The sequence below is a fragment of the Aquarana catesbeiana genome, linkage group LG12, assembly GCF_042186555.1.
Source record: "Aquarana catesbeiana isolate 2022-GZ linkage group LG12, ASM4218655v1, whole genome shotgun sequence".
Lineage (NCBI taxonomy): Eukaryota > Metazoa > Chordata > Amphibia > Anura > Ranidae > Aquarana > Aquarana catesbeiana.
In genome coordinates, this window is record NC_133335.1 from 146,230,983 (window position 1) to 146,248,666 (window position 17,684).

The following is a 17,684-nucleotide window of genomic DNA, read 5'->3' on the forward strand; positions in this document are numbered from 1 at the left end:
CGACCATTTTGAAGCCATATTGCAGGTACGTACTCATTGTAGAGTTCGTGCTATGTGGGGGCTTGGTGTTGGGGTTCTTTCTTTGACCCAAGCCCAGTCCATGAACAGGGTGGGGAGGAGTTCATGGACCAAGAATTGGCTGCTCCAGCGTAACCAATTCTCTCATATGCCTTTGCTGCTTGAGATCTAGGAGAACAACCCTGATGATTTCAGGAATTTTCTCCGGATGAGGGACCCCGTTTTTCACCATCTGTTGGCTTTGCTGTCCCCTTATATTACGAAACAGGACACCTGCATGTGGCAAGCCATCACTCCAGAGCAGAGGCTAGTTGCCATGTTGCGGTACTTGGCGACGGGGAGAAGTCTACAGGACCTCAAGTTCTCTACAGGCATCTTCCCCCAGGCTCTGGGGATCATTATTCCAGAGACCTGTTCTGCCATAATACAGGTCCTGCAGAAGGACTATATTAGGGCAAGTTTTCTCCTTTAACATCACATTCTATGTATTTAATATATGCTAGCATATTGTATTTCTTTCATCATTCCCTAATTACCATGATTGTAATATGCTGTAAATGTTCCCTTTGTCCTCATGCATGCTGTATGCTTTTAATGCTCCTTTTTTGTCCTTCATGCATATTTGCCTTCACTAACCTCCCCAGCATGCTATCCTGGGCCCATATACACCTAGCCTAGTCACTTAACAATGTATTTTGTCAGCTCCATTGTAGTGCTTTACCCTAAACACCCCCTAAAATGTGTCCAAATGTTATTGTTGTCCTTAAATTCAGGCAGAGTGCCAGAGGCTTTTTTTGGGGGGTCCAAAACTCATTTACAGTGCGGACGGAAAGTATTCAGACCCCCTTAAATTTTTCACTCTTTGTTATATTGCAGCCATTTGCTAAAATCATTTAAGTTACATAGTTACATAGTAGGCGAGGTTGAAAAAAGACACAAGTCCATCAAGTCCAACCTATGTGTGATTATGTGTCAGTATTACATTGTATATCCCTGTATGTTGCATTCATTTAGGTGCTTATCTAATAGTTTCTTGAAACTATCAATACTCCCCGCTGAAACCACTGGCTGTGGAAGGGAATTCCACATCCTTTCCACTCTTATGCCCCGTACACACGGTCGGATTTTCCGATGGAAAATGTCCGATCGGAACGTGTTGTCGGAAATTCCGACCGTGTGTGGGCTCCATCGGACATTTTCCATCGGATTTTCCAACACACAAAGTTGGAGAGCAGGAGATAAAATTTTCCGACAACAAAATCCGTTGTCGGAAATTCCTATCATGTGTACACAAATCCGACGGACAAAGTGCCACGCATGCTCAGAATAAATAAAGAGATGAAAGCTATTGGCCACTGCCCCGTTTATAGTCCCGACGTACGTGTTTTATGTCACCGCGTATAGAACGATCGGATTTTCCGACAACTTTGTGTGACCGTGTGTATGCAAGACAAGTTTGAGCCAACATCCGTCGGAAAAAATCCTAGGATTTTGTTGTCGGAATGTCCGAACAAAGTCCGACCGTGTGTACGGGGCATTACAGTAAAGAACCCTCTACGTAGTTTAAGGTTAAACTTCTTTTCTTCTAATTTTAATGAGTGGCCACGAGTCTTGTTAAACTCTCTTCTGCGAAAAAGTTTTATTTCGATTGTAGGGTCACCAGTACGATATTTGTATATTGAAATCATATCCCCTCTCAAGTGTCTCTTCTCCAGAGAGAATAAGTTCAGTGCTCGCAACCTTTCCTCATAACTAAGATCCTCCAGACCCTTTATTAGCTTTGTTGCCCTTATTTGTACTCGCTCCATTTCCAGTACATCCTTCCTGAGGACTGGTACCCAGAACTGGACAGCATACTGTAGGTGCGGCCGGACCAGAGTCTTGTAGAGTGGGAGAATTATCGTTTTATTTCTGGAGTTGATCCCTTTTTAATGCATGCCAATATTCTGTTTGCTTTGTTAGCAGCAGATTGGCATTGCATGCCATTGCTGATCATCTACTAGGACCCCCAGGTCCTTTTCCATCCCAGATTCCCCCAGAGGTTCTCCCCCCAGTGAATAGATTGCATTCATATTTTTGCCACCCAAATGCATTATTTTACATTTTTCTAAATTGAACCTCATCTGCCATGTAGTTGCCCACCCTATTAATTTGTTCAGATCTTTTTGCAAGGTTTCCACATCCTGCAGAGAAGTTATTGCCCTGCTTAGCTTAGTATCGTCTGCAAATACAGAATTGAACTGTTTATCCCATCCTCCAGGTCGTTTATGAACAAATTAAATAGGATTGATCCCAGCACAGAACCCTGGGGAACCCCACTACCCACCCCTGACCATTCCGAGTACTCCCCATTTATCACCACCCTCTGAACTCGCCCTTGTAGCCAGTTTTCAATCCATGTACTCACCCTATGGTCCATGCCAATGGACCTTATTTTTTACAGTAAACGTTTATGGGGAACTGTGTCAAATGCTTTTGTAAAATCCAGATACACCACGTCTACGGGCCCTCCTTTATCTAGATGGCAACTCACCCCCTCATAGAAGGTTAGTAGATTGGTTTGGCAAGAACGATTCTTCATGAATCCATGCTGATTACTGCTAATGATACCGTTCTCGTTACTAAAATCTTGTATATAGTCCCTTATCATCCCCTCCAAGAGTTTACATACTATTGATGTTAGGCTAACTGGTCTGTAATTCCCAGGGATGTATTTTGGACCCTTTTTAAATATTGGTGCTACATTGGCTTTTTTCCAATCAGCTGGTACCATTCCAGTCAGTAGACTGTCTGTAAAAATTAGGAACAATGGTCTGGCAATCACTTGACTGAGTTCCCTAAGTACCCTCGGATGCAAGCCATCAGGTCCCGGTGATTTATTAATGTTAAGTTTCTCAAGTCTAATTTTAATTCTGTCCTCTGTTAACCATGGAGGTGCTTCCTGTGTTGTGTCATGAGGATAAACACTGCAGTTTTGGTTACTGAAGCCCCCCGATTCACTCGTGAAGACTGACGAGAAGAATAAATTCAATACCTTCGCCATCTCCCCATCCTTTGTAACCAGATGTCCTTCCTCATTCTTTATGGGGCCAATATGGTCAGTCCTCCCTTTTTTACTGTTTACATACTTAAAGAATTTCTTGGGATTTTTTTTGCTCTCCTCAGCTATGTGTCTTTCATGTTCTATCTTAGCCATCCTAACTGCACCCTTACATTTCTTGTTGCATTCTTTATAAAGTCTGAATGCTGAGGATGATCCCTCAACCTTGTATTTTTTGAAGGCTTTCTCCTTTGCTTTTATATGCATTTTTACATTGGAGTTAAGCCATCCAGGACTTTTGTTCGCCCTTTTAAATTTATTACCCAATGGGATAAATTGGCTAATGCCCTTATTTTATATGCTCTTAAAGCAAACCCATCTCTCCTCCGTATTCTTTGTTCCTAATATTTTATCCCAATTTATGCCTTTTAGCAAGGTTTGTAGTTTAGGGAAGTTGGCTCTTTTGAAATTCAGTGTCTTTGTATTCCCTTTATGTTTCCTATTTGTGTGATTTATACTGAAACTAATTGACCTGTGATTGCTGTTACCTAAATTGCCCCGTATTTCCACATCCGTGATCAGGTCTGTATTGTTGGTAATCAGTAGATCCAGTAATGTTTTATTTCTAGTTGGTGCGTCTACCATCTGACCCATAAAATTGTCCTGCAAGACATTAAGGAACTGGCGAGCCTTAAATGAATGCGCGCTTCCCTCCGCCCAGTCTATGTCTGGATAATTAAAATCCCCCATTATGATAACACTTCCCATCCTTGCTGCTAATCCAAATTGTGATAGGAGATCTGTCTCCACTTCCTCCCTCAGGTTAGGGGGCCTATAGCATACTCCCAGTATTATTTTCCCCTTAGCTTCATCCCTTTGGAGCTCTACCCATAAGGATTCCACCTCCTCCCTATCTCCCTCAGTGATGTCATCTCTCACATTCACTTGTACATTATTCTTGATATATAGGCATACCCCTCCCCTTTTTTACCCTCTCTATCCTTGCGGTAAAGGGTATACCCTTGAATGTTTGCCAGCCAATCATGAGAGCTGTTGAACCAGGTCTCTGAAATTCCCACAAAATCCAAATCATCCTTGTACAACAGTATCTCTAGTTCGCCCATCTTGTCCGCCATGCTCCTGGCATTGGTGAACATGCCACATAGTTTAGACCGGTCGCATATTGTCCTTGTATTGGGTGTTTCGAGATTGCAACTAGGACTTGCTACTATACTTACCTTGTGTTTTTGTGCTTTGGTCAACCTACCACTAATGCCCCCAATACTACCCTCTGGAATATCTTCCACGCTGACTATCTCTACCTCTGGACCCTCCCCCCCATCGCCTAGTTTAAAAACCCCTCTAACTTTTTGGCCATCTTCATTCCCAGCAGATCTGCACCCTCCTCATTTAGGTGCAGTCCGTCCCGCCTATAGTACCGGTTATCAACTGAGAAGTTGTCCCAGTCCTCCAGGAACCCAAACCCCTCCTTACTACACCAGCTCTTCAGCCACTTGTTTACTTCCCTAATCTCCCTCTGCCTTTCTGGTGTGGCTCGATGTACCGGTAGTATTCCTGAGAATACTACCTTGGAGGTCCTTTTCCTCAATTTAGCTCCTAAGTCCCTAAAATCTTTCTTTAGGACACTCCATCTGCCTCTGACTTTGTCATTGGTGCCAACGTGCACCATGACAGCTGGGTCTTCCCCAGCCCCTCCCAGTAATCTGTCCACAAGATCCATGATGTGCATTTTTTTTCCTCATTAATGTACACACAGCACCCCATATTGACAGAAAAACACAGAATTGTTGACATTTTTGCATATTTTTAAAAAAAGAAAATCTGAAATATCACATGGTCCTAAGTCTTTGCTGTGACACTCATATTTAACTCAGGTGCTGTCCATTTCTTCTGATCATCCTTGAGATGGTTCTACACCTTGATTTGAGTTCAGCTGTGTTTGATTATACTGATTGGACTTGATTAGGAAAGCCACACACCTGTCTATACAAGACCTTACAGCTCACAGTGAATGTCAGAGCAAATGAGAATCATGAGGTCAAAGGAACTGCCTGAAGAGCTCAGAGACAGAATTGTGGCAAGGCACAGATCTGGCCAAGGTTACAAAAAATTTCTGCTGCACTTAAGGTTCCTAAGAGCACAGTGGCCTCCATAATCCTTAAATGGAAGACGTTTGGGACGACCAGAATCCTTCCTAGAGCTGGCTGTCTGGCCAAACTGAGCTATCGGGGGAGAAGAGCCTTGGTGAGAGAGGTAAAGAAGAACCCACAGATCACTGTGGCTGAGCTCCAGAGATGCAGTCGGGAGATGGGAGAAAGTTGTAGAAAGACAACCATCACTGTAGCCCTCCACCAGTCGGGGCTTTATGGCAGAGTGGCTCGACGGAAGCCTCTCCTCAGTGCAAGACACATGAAAGTCCGCATGGAGTTTGCTAAAAAACACCTGAAGGACTCTAAGATGGTGAGAAATAAGATTCTCTGGTCTGATGAGACCAAGATAGAACTTTTTGGCCTTAATTCTAAGCACTATGTGTGGAGAAAACCAGGCACTGCTCATCACCTGTCCAATACAGTCCCAACAGTGAAGCATGGTGGTGGCAGCATCATGCTGTGGGGGTGTTTTTCAGCTGCAGGGACAGGACGACTGGTTGCAATCGAGGGAAAGATGAATGTGGCCAAGTACAGGGATATCCTGGATGAAAACCTTCTCCAGAGTGCTCAGGACCTCAGACTGGGCCGAAGGTTTACCTTCCAACAAGACAATGACCCTAAGCACACAGCTAAAATAATGAAGGAGTGACTGTTCTTGAATGGCCCAGCCAGAGCCCTGACTTAAACCCAATTGAGCATCTCTGGAGAGACCTAAAAATGGCTGTCCACCAACGTTTACTATCCAACCTGACAGAACTGGACAGGATCTGCAAGGAGGAATGGCAGAGGATCCCCAAATCCAGGTGTGAAAAACTTGTTGCATCTTTCCCAAAAAGACTCATTGCTGTATTAGATCAAAGGGGTGCTTCTACTAAATACTGAGCAAAGGGTCTGAATACTTAGGACCATGTGATATTTCAGTTTTTCTGTGTTTTTCTGTCAATATGGGGTGCTGTGTGTATATTAATGAGGAAAATAAATGAACTTAAATGATTTTAGCAAATGGCTGCAATATAACAAAGAGTGAAAAATGTAAGGGGGTCTGACTACTTTCCGTCCCCACTGTATACCCCCCCCCCCCCAAAAATGTTTCCAATGGGCCATCAGAGGGGGTGAGGAATCTGATAAGTGGACCTTATATTTTTGTGTTTAAATACTCCTTAAAATAAATGTTATACTGATGTTGGCCAAGAATGTTTGTGTCTATTTTGCTTGCAATTTTATATGCAAAAGTACTAATAATTACTTTTTCTTTTTTGACTCCACAGTTTCCTTCAACGCCAGAATGGCAGACTGTGGCTTCCCAATTTGCTCATCGTTGGGACTTTCCCAGCTGCGGGGGGCAATCAATGGGAAGCACGTCTACATCGTCCCACCACCCCACTCGGGGTCATACTATTTTAACTATAAGGGGTTTCATAGTATTGTGTTGATGGCGGTGGTGTCGGCGACATACGAGTTTCTCTATGTGGACGTGGGGAAGAATGGCCGGATGTCGGATGGTGGAGTCTTTGCCCAGACCAAGTTCTACCGACATCTCCAGAGTGGTGGCTCGGGATTGCCACCTGCGGAAGAGAATGTGGAAAGACTCCCATTTGTTTTTATCGCTGATGAAGCATTTGGTCTGGGTGATCACCTGATAAGGCCATTCCCCCAGAGGACCTTCACCCCGGAGAAGAGGGTTTTTAATTACCGGCTGGCCAGAGCCAGAAGAGTGAAGAATGCCTTTGGGATAATGGCCAGCCAGTTCCACCAACTTAATACAAAAAATGGTATTGAGCATTGAAAGAAGAAGCCACACATTGTTGAGTATAAAACCTTTTACACGTGAACCTTCACATGTGCGTTGTAATTTTTTTTTTTTTTTAAACATATTTTTTTTTAAGTTTTACCTTGAAAATATTTTTTTAGTACATAAACAGGCATGTTTCAAAACATAACATATACAACTCAGGAACTTACAAAGTTCAACATTGAAAAACCGAAGGCAATATCAGACATTAGTGTCAAAAATGTATTGATATTGCCTTCATCAGATGGGGTGATGTCCCCCTGTAAAAGCCAAATTTTGAAGATGCACACAAATTGGGAGTCAAACTGGGGATTTCCCTCCTGATCCCATGCCTAATGTCAACATGTGCTATCTTCCATCATGGGGGATCAATGGACGAGTTTTGGGGTGCAACCACTTCCTCTCACCTACTTGAGTTACGAGGAAGGGGTTGCACCTACAAAACGCGTACATTGATATCCCCTGATGGAAGATAGCACATGTTGACACACTGTGTGCATCTTCAAAATTTGGCTTTTAAAATGCGTAAAAAAATTGAAAAAAATTGGTCCCCAAAAATTGAAAATGGTGTAATTTTGTTGTTCTTTAGATTCTTCTTAGTACATCAATCATGTTCTTCAGTTTTTGTTCTATTTCATTTGTTTTTTGCTTGATGAAGTCTAAATCCTTACTACAAAACATTATGTCCTGGATTAGCCTTTGTGCACTGTCAGTCGTGAAATGAGTAGATTGTTCTTCCACAACATGCACATCACCTAAAACAAAAAATACACACCATATATTATAAATATGCAGGCATACATCTATTAACTGAATCTGTGGTGTCAGACACTCACCTGTTGTGGTGACAATCTCAACCACCTCTCCTTCCTCCACATCCTCGGGTTGTGGTGGCCTCTGTTCTCCTTCTTCCGGAGGTGGAGGTTTCCTGGTGTCCTCAGACGTCCAGAGTCTTTTCTCCAATATGAGAATGAAACAAAAGGTATACTTAGCACACAGATATTTGAGGCCAGAAATAGGAATATGAAACATTGTTTAGAAGTGGGGTACAATTGTCTGTTTTGGCAGAGTTCCAAGCCGAAGACATGATTTTTTCACTTACCAAAGCTGGAATACTTACCTTTTTTGGACAAGTTTCACACATGGAGACACCCCAAGTATCCACTGGAGTACCTGTGTGGGACACCCTAAAAAGTTTGTTCTTGTGTCACACACTAGTGCTCCTGAGTCCAGATGTGTAAACAGCTGCTGAGTGTCCTCTCCTTACATTACACTGAATCAAGTTTGCAATTCTTTCTAGTTTCAAACACATCTAGACAACAATGTCCTAAACTTCTTTTAATACAAATTAGCATGACCAAATGTAATTAACCCTGTATCTGCCCAAAACATTGTATTTAGTTGGCAAACGAACAATGTTTCCTACGACTGATTACTGTGCCCTTGAACATGAAAGTAGCCATTTTAAACTGTACAACAGTAAAGAAAAGCACATGGAGCAGCATGCAAGTAATAATAATAATCGGAACACATGACATCTACTTACTTTCTAGAAGCACTTTCTTGATCTTTCTGTACTGATCCTGCAATTTCAGGTCTGGCCAGCGTTTCCTCAATTGCTCCTTGGATCGTCGTACCCCAAAATTCCTGTGCAGCCTCTTCACAACTTTAGTCATGATCTTGGCCTTTCTCACATTTGGGTTTAGGTACGGTTCATACTTCCCGTCATAGTCGGCCCTCTTCAAGATGTCCACTATCTCTACAAAGGCCATATTTGAGGCCTTAAATCTCCTGCGGGACGTTTCGGGCTCCGGACTTTCCACCTCGTTACTGCTATTATCACGCACCTGTCTCCGCCATGTTCCTCTCCCACTGCGACGAAAGAGAAGGGGTGGGGAATATTCGAGAAAGAACGTCAGGGGTGGGCGACGCGGGCGGAGTTTCACGTATGCGCAGTGTATATAAAGCTAACACGCGTGTGTCGTACGTACGATCTGTGAGTGGAGGAAGCGCCAAAGGTTCTAACGAAGGTAACATTTTAACTTAGGACATCAGTGGCCAATACTGATTCGAGATTGAGGCCTATATTGCGATAAGGTTAGGAGAGTTTAGCCTGATATTAGTGTTTTTGTCTTGTGTTTTGTCTTGCAGCAACTATGAAACAATTCAAAGACCCTGAATTCATGGGCCAGTTCATAGACAGATACAGGGATATGAGAAATTTGTGGGAGGTTAAAAACCCCTTATATCGAAATAAACCAGCTAGGAAGGCATTGCTGGAGAAACTGCTGCCATTTGTGAAGACGCAGATCCCCGACGCAGACATCTAGTTTGTGGATAAGAAAATTGGTAGCTTGAGAAGCACGTATAGGAAGGAGCTTAATAAGGTCCAGGCTTCCATGAGATCAGGAGCAGCAGCAAAGGATGTGTATGTACCCAGTCTGTGGTACTACAACAGGATGTGGTTTCTGGAAGACCAGATTGAAGCCAGGGAGCCACTTTCTACACTTCCATGCACCCTTCCCTCAACCCCAGTTGAGGCTTCTGAGGACCAACCTGGCCCTTCCATCCTGGAAGAAGTTGAGGAGCCCAGTTGGAGCCAGGTATAGTATTTTTGAACATATTTATTGTCCAAAAATTATTGTTGTTAACTAGATGTTATTATTGCTAACAAATGAATGATTGAACAAAAAGTGTATGACATATCAATAGACAGTAGGGGCCAAAAATGATTGGAACAAGAATGAAAAATGCTGGGCTCAGAATGATGGTCTTTTCTATTTATTGCCATTCAATTTGCAACAGTCATGAGCTGAGAATTGTGTGTGATTGATGAACCAAAAACTACAACTGAATCACTTTTTCATACAAGGGAAGACCTCAGCCATGGCGAGGCTCTGGAATGTGGCAGCCAGGAGGAGGCGGGGGTGTCAGCCAGGAGGAGGCGGGGGTAAGTGTCAGCCAGGAGGAGGCGGGGGTAAGTGTCAGCCAGGAGGTGGCCAGGCCCAGTAGCCTCCCCCAATCCCAGGTGCCTCCCCTCCACCTTACAACAAAAAGGGCCAGGAAGGGGCAGGTGGAGGCAGCACTGGGCCTCATTAAGGAGGCTAAAGCGGCCCTGAAAACACCCTCCGACGCTGAAGAGGCCTACGGTTGCTATGTAGCTGCAAAATTGCAGCAAATGGAGGAGGGCCAATGCTTCATGTGTGAGAATCTTATTTTCCAGTCCCTTCGAAAGGGGTTGAGGGGCTAAATTAGTGAGAACATGCACTTATGTGCGCTCACCCATCCTCCTCCTCCTCCTGCCACAAGTTCACCTCCAGAGCCACAGCCTCCAAGGAAGGCTGCAGGGAAGCGTGGAGGGAAGGCTGCAGGGAAGACATGAAAGTGATGGCCTGGGTTCAGTCTAGTCTGACAGAAGACGCAGGCTGTTGTAGTACCACAGGCTGGGGACATATATGTCATTTGTTGCTGTTCATGATCTCTGGGAGTCCTGGACCAGATTGTGCTCCCTATTATATGGGCTTCTCAGGCTACCAATTTTTAGTTACAAAGAGTTGATGTGTGCCCTGGGGTACAAAGGCTTTCAAATTCAAACAGTTTCTCCAGCGTTGCCTTCCTTCTTTATTGTGTTATGAGCCAGAATAAATGTAGATTTTTTTTTATTTGAAAATACTTGCCTATGTTTTTTTCTTCAAAAAGGACAGTTTGTTTGTGAGGTAGGCAGGTACATTTCAAAAATACAATGTCAAATTAACAAGGGACGCCAACCAATCTCCTTGAGCTTTAAAAATACAAGATAATAATGTTATTGTGGAAACTTGACACACACAAAAAAAAAAAACATATGGAAATCACTAGAAAATAAATTTAAAAATAATCAAAAAAACAGGAGATCTTGATTAAAAAAAAAATGACTATAAAAAATATTTCTAAACATTATTATGGAGATCTGGCTTTAAAAACAAAAAAGATTATTCAGGAGATCACGAGAAATAATAAAAAAAATACATTTGGGAGAACTCTGTGTGAATATCAGCAGCAAAACAAATTCATTCTTCTAGCATTATTACGAACAAAAAAATGCACTGCATTAAAAGATCCAAAAATTGACAGCATGACGAATGTGCTATCTCCATTACGAATGCTTGTTTTACCAGAACGAACACTTCCGTCTCGTACTTGATTCTGAGCATGCGTGATTTTTTGCGCGTCCGAATTGCATACAGACGATCGCATTTTTGGATAGGAACTTTCCCCGACCGAAAAATAGAGAACATGTTCTCAATCTTTAGCTGGCTGGAATTCCGCCAGCAAAAGACCGATGGAGCATACACACGGTGGCATTTTCCGACAAAAAGCTCTCATCGGAGTTTTGCTGGTGGCATTTCCAATCGTGTGTACGTGGCATAAGGGTAATTATACTGGGGACAGATTGACCTGTGGGGAGAAGGATTATACTGAGGATGGACTGACCTAGGGGGATTATACTGGGGGACATGTTGACATTGGTGTGTGAAGGATTGTACTGGGGAACAGACTGACCTGGGAGGGGGATTATACTGGGGAACAGGCTGACCTGAATGGGATTGTACTGGGGGACAGAGTGACTTGGGGGTGATTACACTGAGGGACAGATTGACCTGAGGTCAGGATTATACTGGGAAACAGATTGTCCGGGAGAATTACACTGGGGGACACATTGACCTCAGAGGGAGGATCATACTAGGGGACAGACTGACCTGGGAGGAATGGTACTGGGGAGCAGACAGACCTAGGGGTGATTTTACTGGGGGACAGATTGACCCAGGGGGCAGGATCATACTAGGGGACAGACTGACCGGGCAGGAACAGTACTGGGGGACAGACTGAGCTGGGGGTGATTATACTGGTGGAAAGACTGACCTTGGATTGGACTGTACTGGGGTACAGACTGACCTTGCACACAGACCCACTGTTTTCATAAAATGCCCCTAAGTGGAGGCCATCTAATACAGGAAATGCGTTACTGGTCAGATCACCAGGTGAAAACAGAGAAAAAAAAGAAAACAAATGCAGCCACCGCATTGAAGGATTAATAAGCTGCATGATGATACATTTTTGGTTTTGGGTTTAATACCGCTTTAAATAATATGTTAACCCAACATTTTATATTCCTAGTATGTGCCTGCTGTTTAATTACTTGTACCATTTCCTTTTTTTAAACTGTATCCTGTTTTCTTTGTATTGCTTCCTTTGTATGAAACACCTGGTGTTCCTGCCGGTCCCTCTGCCTTTCTATTATAAACTGACCACACTAGGCAAGAGATCACTGTGTGGTCAGATATCTGGCTATCCCGGGAACTCAATTTGGTCTCCACAAATAAAGAGCAGTGTACTGCTGTTTCTCCTCCCTTAGCTCTCTGAGCTCCTTATGCAGCTGAGAACAGAGGGCATTTATAATGTTTTTTTTATATGTATACACAATTGTTTTGACTTTCATTTATATTTTAAACTGAATGGGTTGTTTTACAAGGTGAGGGTTCACATACACTTTAACTACCCACATGTCAAATGACAGCGGGGAGGTGCGGCTCTTGTTCTGGGACACCATTATATGACGGCGTTGCAAAACGACCACGCCGTGTTGCTAGGACACGGCGCGACCCCGATCTCTGTAAAGAGCCACGTCCGTGGCTCTTTAACCATGTGATCAGAGGACAACAAAACATGTAATCAGGGCACTGATCATCAGTGCCCTGAATATATTATAGCGCCACAAGTGTCACCAATCAGTGCCAGCAATCAGTGCCCACCATTGCCAGCAATCAGTGCCCACCAGTGACAGCAATCAGTGCCCACCAGTGCCACCAATCAGTGCCTATTAGTGATGACAGTCAGTGCTGGCTATCAGTGCCGCCTATTAGTGCTGCCCATCGATGCCCATCAGTGCCACCCATCTATGCCTATCAGTGCCCATCAGTGCCACCTATCAGTGCCCATCAGTGCCACCTATCAGTGCCCATCAGTGCCACATATCAGTGCCACCTATCAATGCCCATAAATGCGGCATAATAGTGCCTTCTCATCAGTGCCACCTAATCAGTGCCCATAAGTGCCATCTCATCAATGTCCACCAGTTCAGCCATCAGTGCCGCCTCATCAGCGCACATCAGTGAAGGAGAGAAATTACCTATTTGCAAAATTTACTGACAGAAACTAAGTAAAATAATTTTTTTTCAAAATTTTTGGCATTTTTTAATTTTTTTAGTAAAAAATAAAAAACCCAGCAGTGAATAAATACCACCAAAAGAAAGCTCTACTTGTGTGAAGAAAATGATAAAAAATTATTTTGGGCACAGCGTAGCATGACCGTGTAATTGTCATTCAAAGTGTGACAGCACTGAAAGCTGAAAAATGGCCTGGGCAGGAAGGGGGTGTAAGTGCCCTGTAAGCAAGTGGTTAGAGTATAACTAAAGGAAAACTTTATTTTTAGTTTTGGATAGACATGTGCACACTGAAATATTTCGTTTTGGAATTTTGTTTTCGTCCGAAAAATAAATGTATTTAGTTACTCCCGAAATTCGTTTTTATTTATTTCGTTTTTCGTTAAAAATTGCATTCATCCGAAAATCCAAATTAAGGTAAAATCTGTCATTGAAGGCTTATGGTGTCTGTCGAATGTTCAAAGAAGATTCGACGGAGCAGCTAAACTGTCCGACGCTGTATAGTTTACCTGCTCCGTCAAATCTTCTTAGAACTTTCAACAGACACCATAAGCCAAAGTACGTGTATACTTAGTTCTAGCTATTTTACTGCTCCACCTCTTTGGTTACAATCAGCCAATAACATTCATCATCATCATCATATTTTTATTTATCTTTTCTCTCCTACGTCAAATCTTTTCTCCCCTACGTCGAATCTTTTCTCCCCTACGTCGAATCTTTTCTCTCTATGTAGAATAATCTTGGACTAATAGAGTTAAGGTTAGGTACATTCGACCATAGGTTTGATGGACACAGATTGTTAATGTCATCATCATGTCGAATCTCCTATCTATATCGAACTGTTGTAGCAAAGAAAACGAAAATAAAGCATTTGTTTATGTCGGATCTTTTGTTTTTCGGATTGTACACTTTCGTTATCGTTTGTTAAAACGATAACGAAAATACCTGAAATTCGGACGAAAATGCATTCGGACGAAAACGAATGCACATGTCTAGTTTTGGATAGAGTGGAGACGGATTAGAACACCTATTAGGTTTTCATTGCTGTTTATGCCCCATAAGGAGATTCACCCCCTCTATTTTTTCTGTTTACCATTATCATTAAAAGGGAAAGTAAAAGAAAATCCCAAATTGTGGGTTGTCCCCAAAAAAAGTAATAGAGGGGAAATCTTCCATTGGGGACACTAGACTGACCTGGGGGTGATTTTACTGGGGGACAGATTGACCTAGGGGGCAGGATCATACTAGGGGACAGACTGACCAGGGGGAATAGTACTGGGGGACAGACTGAGCTGGGGGTGATTATACTGGTGGAAAGACTGAACTTGGATCGGATTGTACTGGGGTACTGACTGACCTTGCACACAGACCCACTGTTTTCATAAAATGCCCCTAAGTGGAGGCCATCTAATACAGGAAATGTGTTACTGGTTAGATCACCAGGTGAAAACAGAGGGAAAAGAAAAAAAAACAAAAAACAAATGCAGTCACCACAATGAAGCTGCATGATGTTACATTTTTGGTTTTGGGTTTAATACCGCTTTAAATAATATGTTAACCCAACATTTTATATTCCTAGTATGTGCCCTGCTGTTTAATTACTTGTACTATGTACTTGTTTTAAACTGTATCCTGTTCTCTTTGTATTGCTTCCTTTGTGTGAAACACCTGGTGTTCCTGCTAGTCCCTCTGCCTTTCTATTAAAAACTGACCACATTAGGCAAGAGTGCACAGTGTGGTCAGATATCTGGCTATAACGGGAACTCAATTTGCTCTCCACAAATAAAGAGCAGTGTACTGCTGTTTCTCCTCCCTTAGCTCTCTGAGCTCCCTATGCAGCTGAGAACAGAGTGCATTTATAATGCTTTTTTATATGTATACACAATTGTTTTGACTTTCATTTATATCATAAACTGAATGGGTTGTTTTACAAGATGAGGGTTCACCTACACTTTAACTACCCGCATCTCAAATACAGCGGGGATGTGCGTCTCTCGTTCTGGGACACCATTATATGACGGCATCCCAAAATGACTGCGCCGTGTGGCTAGGACACGGCGCGACCCCAATCTCTGTAAAGAGCCACATACGCGGCTCTTTAACCATGTGATCGGTTTTGTCCAATCACAGCCGTCACATGTAAACATGGAGATGCCAGTAATCGGCGCTCCTCGCTTCACCCTGACAGAGTGTGAGGAGAGGAGAGCCGATCAGCGGCATCTCCTCTCAGGGGACAACAAAACATGTAATCAGTTCCAGTTCAGTTATAGCGCCACAAGTGTCACCAATCAGTGCCCACCAGTGACAGCAATCAGTGCCCACCAGTGACAGAAATCAGTGCCCACAAGTGCCACCAATCAGTGCCTATTAGTAATGCCAGTCAATGCTGGCTATCAGTGCCACCCATTGATGCCCATCAGTGCCACCCATCAATGCCCACCAGTGCCACCTATCAATGCCCATTAGTGCCACATATCAGTGCCACCCATCAGTGCTCATCAGTGCCACATATCAGTGCCACCTATCAGTGCCCATAAATGTGGCATAATAGTGCCTTCTCATCAGTGCCACCTAATCAGTGCCCATAAGTGTCGCCTCATCAGTGCCCATAAGTGCCGCCTCATCAATGCCCACCAGTTCAGCCCATCAGTGCCGCCTCATCAGCGCATATCAGTGAAGGAGATAAATTACCTATTTGCAAAATTTACTGACAGAGACTAAGTAATTTTTTTTTCAAAATTTTTGGCCTTTTTTTTAGCAAAAGATAAAAAACCCAGCAGTGAATAAATACCACCAAATCTCTAATTTTGTGAAGAAAATGATAATAAAATTCATTTGGGTACAGTGTAGCATGACCACGTAATTGTCATTCAAAGTGCGACAGCACTGAAAGCTGAAAAATGGCCTGGGCAGGAAGGGGGGGTAAGTGCCCTGTAGCCAAGTGGTTAGAGTGTAACTAAAGGGCAAAACTTTATTTTTAGTTTTGGATAGAGTGGAGATGGATTATGCCTCATAAGGAGATTCACCCTCTCTATTTGTTTGGTTTACCATTATCAGTAAAAGAAAATCCCAAATTATGGGTTGTCCCCAAAAAAGTAATAGAGGGGAAATCTTCCAATGGGGACACTAATTCTGGTGACCTGGGGGTCCCCAAAGAATTCCCTTAAATTGCAGAGATTTCCTCTCACTTCCTGTTTTAGCGGCACTTTTTCCCTCGCTAGCGGGGCAGTTTTTACCAAAAAAAGTGAAAAGTCCAGTTTTGCGGCGCATTCAAAGCGCTTTTAAGGCGCTTTGGAAGCACTGCCTATTCATTCCAATGGGCAGGGCATTTTGGGTGTGCCATTTACAGGCTCCCAACCCACCCCAAAGATGCTGCTTGCAGGACTTTTCATAACGTCCTGCAAGCGCATCGCACCAATGTGAAAAGACACACTGCAATGAATGGGAGGCGCTTTCAGGCGCTTTTCAGAGGCTATTTCTAGCTCTAAAGCGCCTGAAAACCGCTTCAGTGTGAAAGGGGTCTTACTCTATTCAAAATGTTTTGCCTATAGTTCTACTTTAAGTTATTCCACCAGGAATGGCTCTGTGCAATGCTCTGTTTATAATACTCCTCAAAGAACCACACAATTAATGTGAGCTTTTAGGAAGTAGTATTTTAAAAAGTGAAAATTTGTGTGATGATCTTTGTTCATTTTTATAAAAAAAAAAAAAAAACCTGTAAATTGTGTTAAATCTGCTGAAAAACATCAAGCTATTGAGGGATCATAGGTCAGAAATATTATCAAATAATGCATGCAAACATACTTTATGCTTATGAGAATTAACCTTAAAGTGTCCAAAACTGACCACATCAGTCTGTTTTTTTTTTAGGTACCTGTTTCCAAGAGTTCTGGCTTATTATATAGGTGCTGGCTGCAATGATTCCAGTTCCCAGAAGCATCACATCTTCCTTTACAGCCAGAAATTTGCTCCTATTAAGAAAAATACTATTAATCAATTGTATTAAGCTAGCGAATATAAAGATAGGACTTAAACCCTCACCTCTGTGTATTACTTGGAGTTGGCAGGTCCACCGTTGACTTAAGTACAGTGTCATAAATAGAATTTCTAAGCAAATAAACCAAATCCAGTACCATCACACTCATATCATACACTTGCTTTAGTGGCAGAGAACAGCCATTATACTCTGCAAAATTCAAAACGCCATGTTAAATTTTAATTAACACGTATCATTTAATTTACATTTTACTTTGATCTGTATCCGATTGCCAGATTTCATTATCTGAGACCGAAGCTTTATGAGCATTTTAGATTAAAGTTTTACTAAACCCACGGCTGTAAAATCAGTCTTTATATGCAGTAAAGCATGCTTGGTATACTCCCTGTGGAATCTAATGCCGCGTACACACAAGCGGACTTTTCGACTGGACTGGTCCGACGGTCTATCCGACGGACTTTCC

General features: G+C 42.8%; 1 protein-coding gene across 1 annotated transcript in view; it reads right to left on the reverse strand.

Moving 5' to 3' along the window:
• CNTD1 (cyclin N-terminal domain containing 1) overlaps window positions 1-17,684 on the reverse strand; it is a 147,198-nt gene that overhangs the window by 1,813 nt on the left and 127,701 nt on the right. The window contains exons 6-7 of the mRNA XM_073608383.1: window positions 17,266-17,410; window positions 17,099-17,195 (exon numbers count right to left, since the gene is read on the reverse strand). Coding sequence (XP_073464484.1) covers window positions 17,099-17,195; window positions 17,266-17,410 — 242 coding nt within the window. The remainder of the gene's footprint in view (window positions 1-17,098; window positions 17,196-17,265; window positions 17,411-17,684) is intronic.